The 8,303-nt window shown below is 42.1% G+C and overlaps 1 protein-coding gene and 1 pseudogene across 1 annotated transcript; both read left to right on the top strand.

The window, feature by feature from the left end:
* The first annotated feature begins 18 nt into the window (after window positions 1-18).
* Window positions 19-6,485, top strand: LOC115143197 (tripartite motif-containing protein 16-like protein). The gene is made up of 7 exons (XM_029683347.2): window positions 19-616; window positions 814-909; window positions 1,460-1,693; window positions 4,541-4,700; window positions 4,803-4,862; window positions 5,001-5,054; window positions 5,479-6,485. Exons 1-7 carry the CDS (start codon window positions 80-82, stop codon window positions 6,027-6,029), a joined length of 1,692 nt encoding a protein of 563 aa, XP_029539207.1. The 5' UTR covers window positions 19-79; the 3' UTR covers window positions 6,030-6,485.
* Window positions 6,486-6,581: 96 nt separating this feature from the next.
* On the top strand, window positions 6,582-8,303 carry LOC115143199 (potassium voltage-gated channel subfamily C member 4-like; annotated as a pseudogene).

Here is an 8,303-nt window from a genome sequence, read left to right as displayed (position 1 = left end):
CAAGGCGTGCCTTTTCACAGAATCGAAACTGTTCTCTTCCTGGCAGAAAAGAAAGATCAACATGTTATAGTTCTCAGATATGGCTGTGTCTCGCATATCTGTCAGGAAGGACCACCTCAGCTGTCCACTCTGCCAGGAGGTGCTCAGTAATCCAGCTGCTATTCCCTGTGGACACAGTTTCTGCATGATCTGTATCCAGGACTTCTGGGACAATGAAGAAAAGGGTGATCGTTTCTGCAGCTGCCCTGAATGCCAAGACTCCTTTCAGCCGAGGCCTATCCTGATCAAGAACATTGTTCTGGCTGAAATGGTGGAAGGAATGAAGAAGTCCAAGTGTGGAAATAATGTGGGTGCTGGAGGTAAGCGCAGACCTGTTGAAGACGGTCAGGAGGCAGGCCCTTCGCCCAGTCATGCTCTGGGTTGGGCCAGACCCTCGAAGATACCCAAAACCACTAGAGTCTCAGAGGTACCGAAGAGCAGAGTATGTCCTATACATGGCAGACTGCTGGAGATTTACTGCTGTGATGATGATCAATGCATCTGCCCTCTATGCGCTCTGGTTGAGCATAAAGCACATAACAATTTGTTGGCGAAAGAGGGACGGAAAAGGATGCAGGTACTGACCTTTATCTCAAATCTGGCGCTTCGAGTATCCCAAAGGTTATGTGTATAATTCTCAGTTGATCCCTAGTGATTCAATTCAAATAAGTATGTGAATAACACTTCATTACCGTGTGCATTCCAAGATTTATGAGGTTATTATTGGTTTGACCTTGTAAATATTTAATCTGCAGATAAATTTGCCCTCCACAGGAACAGCTCCAGGACATTAAGAAGGAATCCAAGCAGAGGATCAAAATGAGGGAACAGGAGCAGAAGGACCTAAGAGAGAACATAAAGAGGGTTCAGGTGGGTATACAGTAGATCAGACAAGGAAGTGAATATAGTTATTTACAATGCTCTCTGGACAAACTCAACTATAATAGTAACATAGCAGCAAGGCCACAGTCTCCTTCCTAACTCATGGGTGTCTACTGCCCCAGGTGTCCCACACTGACAGATTTTAATGCCCAATGTGTTTCAAAATTCTAAAGGCACATTTGAGCTACAGTGTCTTTTGATGCAGGTGTATGGTAACAATTGAATAACATGAGAGAGAAAAAGGAGAATTCTGCATGCTGCTCTTGCTAGTGTTACTGTTCTTTATTAAGCTTTATGTATCGGCCTACAAGGCCTTCGTCAGACATTGCTCCACCTACATCCATTCAATGCACTGAAAGGGGTTGGAGTAATGTCAACATAAGGGTGCAAATTAAAAACACTCCCAAAAGCTCTGACGAATGCCTTGAGGCTGATATGTAATGCCAATGTGTTAACTTTATATGACCTATTTAAAAACGTCCCGAAATTAAAAACAAACGTAAATCACTAAGTCTGTCCCTGACTGTATGTGTAACAGGAAGGTGGTAGGGCTGCTGAGGAGCACTGCGAGGGCGTCCTCTCTGGGCTGATCGACTCCCTCCAGAAGCACTACTCCACAGTGAGAGAGTTGATCTTGGCCCACGAGACAGCTGCAGTGGCTCAGGCTGAGAGCTCCCTGTGCAGCATGGAGAAAGACATGGCTGCCCTGAAGAGGAGAGACGCTGAGCTGGGGCAGCTCTCTCAGACAGATGATGATATCCACTTCCTCCAGGTATGGTTAGTTGTATCACAGGCAGTGGTGTGTATTCATGGATGCCAAGGTAAGCCAGGCTTCCTAAAAGAAATTGACCAATAAAAAAACATAAATTATTTTCTTTCATCTCTGTGTTTCATAACTTCTTGCGTCGAGCCAACCCGGATCCGGGATCATGACTACAGCCTCAAGCCCATTACCATAACGCAACGTTAACTATTCATGAAAATCGCAAATGAAATGAAATCAATATGCTAGCTCTCATGCTTAGCCTTTTGTTAACAACACTGTCATCTCAGATTTTCAAAAATATGCTTCTCTACCATAGCTACCATGGGGCGGCAGGGTAGCCTAGTGGTTAGTGGTTAGAGCATTGGACTAGTAACCGAAAGGTTGCAAGTTCAAATCCCCGAGCTGACAAGGTACAAAATCTGTCGTTCTGCCCCTGAACAGGCAGTTAACCCACTGTTCCTAGGCCGTCATTGAAAATAAGAATTTGTTCTTAACTGACTTGCCTAGTAAAATAAAAATAGCAAAACTAGCATTTAGCGTTAGCATTTAGCATTAGCATTTAGCGTTAGCATCACCAGGCAACATTTTCACAAAAACCAGCAAAAACATTCAATAAATAATTTACCTTTGAAGAACTTCGGATGTTTTCAATGAGGAGACTCTCAGTTAGATAGCAAATGTTCAGTTTTCCTGAAAGATTATTTGTGCAGGAGAAATCGGTCCGTTTTCTGCGTCATGTTTGGCTACCAAAAAAAAACGAAAATTCAGTTATCCAAACGCCGAACTTTTTTCCAAATGAACTCTATAATATCGACTGAAACATGGCAAACGTTGTTTAGAACCAATACTCAAGGTGTTTTTCACATATCTCTTCAATGATGTATCGTTCCTGGAAGTGTCCTTCTCCCTCTGTATCGCATGGTAAAATGATTGCCACTGAGAATTACGCACCAACTTAGACAAAGTACACCGGACGGACCCCTGGAAAATGTAGTCTCTTATGGCCAATCTTCCAATGATATGCCTACAAATACGTCACAATGCTGCAGACATCTTGGACGAATGGCAGAGAGCATAAGCTCGTTCACGGCACATTCACAGCCATATAAGGAGACGATAGTAAAACAGAGCGTCAAAAATCCTGCTCATTTCCTGTTTGAAGTTTCATCTTGGTTTCGCCTGTAAGATCAGTTCTGGGGCACTCACACATAATATCTTTGCAGTTTTGAAAACGTCAGTGTTTTCTTTCCAAAGCTGCCAATTATATGCATAGTCGAGCATCTTTTCGTGACAAAATATTGCGCTTAAAACGGGCACGTTTTTTTATCCAATAATGACATAGCGCCCCCATAGGTTCCTTCAATTCGCCAGAGGCTGAATGTATCTCACAGGAGAAAGCATCCGAGCGAGCGAAACAGCGCCCCTCTGTGTCTTTATCTGATCCTACTATCTGACGCTGTCTGGTCCACTAGCCAATCAGCACTGAGCTCAACTGTGAATGGTCCTGGCACACACAAAAAAAGTGTCAAGGGAACCTAGCTAGCGATCGAAAATTGATTGGCCCTTTCCTAAATTAGCCATTTATGGAGATAGGGATTTGGACTTGTAGTTTTACTTAATTCTCCCTACTGGCCAATGATAATAACAACCAACCATTAATTAATTAATGTTGTGGCCCTGGCCTGAGAGGATGGAAGTTCAATATGTAGCTTCATGTGGAAGGCTAAGGTTATAGCTAACGTTGCCCATGAATGGAAGTTAGGCTAGCAAGCAAGCGTTTTAGCCAGGTAGCCTAGGACAACAAAAAATACAAGCATTTATTGTATGCCAGAATGACCGTTTCATCAACATGAAAGCGAGGAGGATGGCATTGGCTATTCTCTACAAGTAGGTTGAGTCAACATGCTTTTCTACTTGCACGAAGGTGCACACACACACACAGAAATAAGAACCATGGACAGCCACATCATATGTAGCTTGATTGGACTAAATTATTTTTGGATATTTTAGTTGTCACTGTATTAGACTAAGCAAAGTTGATTTGATTATGTTGAAATGGCGCTGGAACAGTGGAGGCTCCTGTTTTCTGTGTGACTTACGGTAACTCTGTGGTTCTAAATCAATAGTTATTTAGTGGTCCGAAAATTTCGGAAACATTAACTTGCTTGACCATGCTGTAGGTCAAGTAACTTTCTTACATGCAATATGCTTTGTGGACGTCACTGGACAGATGTTGCTCTCCAATTTTGTGATAAAACAAAGGTGTGGTTGAATTTATTCTGCTACTGTGTCTTCTTATTGTCTCTGCTTTTATATATATATATATATGACCTTTATTTAACTAAGCAAGTCAGTTAATTAAGAACAAATTCTTATTTACAATAACGCCCTACACCTGCCAAAAACCGGACGACGCTGGGCCAATTGTGCGCCGCCCTATGGGACTCCCAATCAATGCCGGTTGCGATACAACCTGGATTTGAACCAGGGTGTCTGTAGTGACGCCTCAAGCAATGAGATGCAGTGCCTGAGATCGCTGAGCCCTTTTAGGCCTATACAGTATATCACGGTCGCAAGACATATGAATTAACAAGTTATAGAGCAAACAACACAATTATCACAACACATAGGTTGCAATATGGCTCGTTTTGTTTTGGAGGGGGGGGCATGGCTTCCCCAGTGTTTTTACCCACACACTGCTACTGATCACAGGCTGTAGTAGATAGATGTAGGATCTGGTTCTGAGGTTCACAAGTGTGTGCATGATGACATGGTGAATTTTCACAACTAATAATGATAACTCTTATCATTTTCAAGTCTCTCTCTCTATCTCCCTCTCTATCATGAAAAAAGAGATTGCCCTCTCTCTCTAACCTCCCAGAACCCCCTGACTTGTCCAGTGTCTCGACGGATCCACACCTCCCCTTTGAGGCCATAAGGAGTGCTGTCTCAGAGTTTGGGAATCGACTAGAGGCTTTCGCTGAGGAGGAAATCAGTACAGTGTCTCAAACTGGTCAGTTGAAGGGAGGTATACCGCAGACAGACGTACACATAGGCAGACAGACAGACCAATAGACAATACATTTCTAAAGGATTTTATGATGTGTCTCAACAGTGGCTGGAAATGGAGGTTCCCAGTCTCCAGACCATAGAGTCATACCTGAGCAGCTTCCAGGTGAATCTTATCCTTCTTTTTATGTGTTATCCCAAGTGTTTCAGAAAATCAGTCACATTGTACTTGACCCCTAGTAATGAGAGTTTGTAATTAACAAGAACTTTAACCACAACTGAGCCTTTCTCCTGACCTACACAGTTATCAGTGCTGCACAGACCCCAGAGCCTACGACCAGAAGAGAATTTCTACAGTGTGAGTCCTATGTTCTTTGTGTAACACATCGAATCTTCACTCAACCTTTACAACAGAAACATAGTAATAAAGATAATTTATTTTTAAATGGATCTGAACCAACCTCATGATAATGCTGTTTGAACATGATCATGTAGAGTTCAAAAAGTACTCGCACTCAAAACCATGAGAGGAATAATATCCAAAGGAGACCGAGATGCAAAAATAATATAATTAATTTAGACCATGTTCAAAAGAATACAAAAAGTGAAAGTGTAAGGTGCTAATACATTTTTTTTTTTTAAGAAACAGAGCATACGTTTCGGCCTTATGCCTTCAAGGACTAAACGTATGCTTTTCATTCTAGCCTGAGCGCTAACCCTCATACTGGCTTTCTATGAACATGGTCATGAACTTCATTTTACCATCGTCTTTGATCCTTCAGATGCTTGTGAGCTTACCTTGGACCCCAACACTGCCCACAAGGACCTCTCCCTCTCAGAGGACGGCAGAATGGTGAGGTGGGATGCTAAAAAGCAGAAGGAACCAGTCCAACCTCACTCTGAGAGGTTTAACTACCGTCGCCAGGTGCTGTGCAAGAAGGGGCTTGAAGCTGAGCGCTGCTACTGGGAGGTGGAAGTGGTGGGGAACAAGGCTGAGATTGCCCTGGCCTATTGGGGCATAGACAGAAAATCAGTCTCTAAGAGATCCGCTTTTGGGGCCAGTGACCAATCCTGGAGCCTTGACCGTTCTAAAGGCTATTCTGTGTGCCACAACAGTGAAGGTGTTGCACTCTGTGCAACCCCCAGCCAGTGCAGATTAGGGGTTTACCTGCAATTTAAGGAGGGCACCATAACATTTTATGAAGTCTCAGATAAGATGGAGTTACTCTACAGAACCAAGAAGTTCATATTCACTGAACCCCTCTACCCAGGGTTCTGGCTTGGGGAGGAGAGTTGCATCACACTATGTAATCTGAGGCATGAAAGATTCTAACCATGAGAGTAAAACTAGGACATAGAGATCGGGTTGCAAAAATCTGGTAACTTTCCCCAAATTCCATGTTTGCCAGAAATCCAGGTTGGATAATTCCCAGAATCAGGAGGGAATAAGCAGGAAATCCACAATCCTCCAAACAGGATTTCTGGGAATCTTGGGAAAGTTACCAGATTTTTGCAACCCTATATAGAAAATAATATACTAGAAAGTGTAGACTGTGGATAGAAGTTCAAAATAAAGCTATATACATGGTATACATCCTGGATAACAGTTAAAAGGCTTAGAATGCTGTTAGGTTTTGGGGGATCATATCTTGGTTTTATTAGCTTGTAAACCTCTAAAATCAGCTTGTACCCTCTTTACATGTGTAATATTGACGTATTTGTAATATCTACTAAAACATTTTTTACATTTTTCATACAATTTTTATAAAAATAAAATCACGTAAATTAAGTGCTAAAGTGTTGTTTTATACAACTTTTATGACGTACTTTTTCGGACTATTTCACACTAGAGGGCAGTGTCATGTCCCTTATACAGCAGGATGACATGAGAGGATGGGGTCATTAGTCCAGTAGTTACTGCTTTACACTTGCACTTTTCAAATATTTAAAGTTTAGTCAATGTTAAAGATCAAGGAACTTGAAAAAAAAAAATCAACCATTTGTACTTTAATTTAATTTCAATATTAATTTTCCTATTATTATATACTGTTAATGCTTACAATGAAGGTGAAAGTGACAGGGGTTGTTCACTGATGGAAAAAAATTCCTTAAAACTGTCTTCCAAAGGTTGTTCTTTGCCACAGATTTGTGTTTGGATGTCCTACTTATTTTGAAATCAAATCAAGTTGAATAGAAACTTGGTAATAGGCAAAAATGTGGCTGTACCCCTAACTGTCAGAAGGAGTGGCACTTTGGAATGCAGACAGGGGCCTGCCTACAGGGTGGGCTACTGATAAATAAAAGGAAGGTTCATGATTTCTTCCCAAACTGAACTACCAAAAGAGAGAGAGGATAGCCTGCCCCAATGTGTTTTTTCTTTACCCCTGGGCCTAAAATAAACGTTTTGAATCTTCTCAACATTTTTGGTACAAACGAGGACCATAGACTAAACAACATTCCTGGACGTGCTATTGTCTCCACTCCAAGTCCTGATCTGCTCAATGTGTGTGTCCTCTCAGGGCCATACTTTGACCCACGCCATGACCTCATCCAAAACATGTCTACGGGAAGACTGGGACGGAAAACAGGATGTCAGGAAAAAGGTTGTGATCAATGTTGGTGGCATGTGTCATGAAACTTCCATGGCCACTCTCAAGAGCTTGCCCGGTACCCATTTAGCTAAATTGATGGACCATTTTTTTAAAAACCTTTATTTGACTAGGCAAGTCAGTTAAGAACAAATTCTTATTTTCAATGACGGCCCTGGAATGGTGGGCTAACTAACGGTCTAACCACTAGGCTACCCTGCCGACCATGACCTCACTGAATTATTATTCGACAGACATCCAGGTGTTTTCTCCAATGTTCTGAATTATTACAGAACTGGCAAGCTTCACTGTCCAACAGATGTCTGCGGTCCCCTTTTTGAAGAGGAGGTGGATTTTTGGGAGGTCGACGAGGCAGCTGTGGAACCTTGTTGCTGGATAACATTCTGCCAACGTAGGGATGCTGAAGAGGCCCTTGCAGCGTTCGGGACATCTCATTCAAATGTGCGCCACAATGAAGAGTTTCCAGATCGATTCGATGTTGAAGACAACACAACAAATTCTCAGAGCTGCTTCAAAAGGTGGAAACCAAAAATATGGGCTCTATTTGACAACCCATTCTCGTCTATGGTTGCCAAGGTATGTATTATTTATTCTCTCCTAATTGAAAAAAAATCCACTTTGACCTCTTGATCCCCAATTCAAGAACAGACTATGGGAGGTGCACAGTACTACATAGAGCCATGGCTACAGGTAACTCTATTCCACATCAGGTAACTGATGCAAGCAGTAGAATCAGATTTTCTTTTTTTAAATACACCTTATGGAACAGCGGGGACTGGGAAAAGACACACATACAGATGATAAGATGTGCACATGTATGAAGGCAATTCTAAACTTGCCTTAAGGCCGCAGGTGTGTGATGCCGCAGTCAGACGCGCTTCCAAGCAACCACAGAACAGGGAATCCAAAACTCCAATAGTGTAAAAACAAACAAAGGGAAATTTCATAGGCTGTATTCCATCGATGAACAAAGTCAAAGCGATCAAATTTAAACTGTA

The sequence above is a fragment of the Oncorhynchus nerka genome, linkage group LG15, assembly GCF_034236695.1.
Source record: "Oncorhynchus nerka isolate Pitt River linkage group LG15, Oner_Uvic_2.0, whole genome shotgun sequence".
Taxonomy (NCBI): domain Eukaryota; kingdom Metazoa; phylum Chordata; class Actinopteri; order Salmoniformes; family Salmonidae; genus Oncorhynchus; species Oncorhynchus nerka.
The sequence above is the reverse complement of the archived record's forward strand: the minus strand, read 5'-3'. Positions and strand labels throughout refer to the sequence as shown.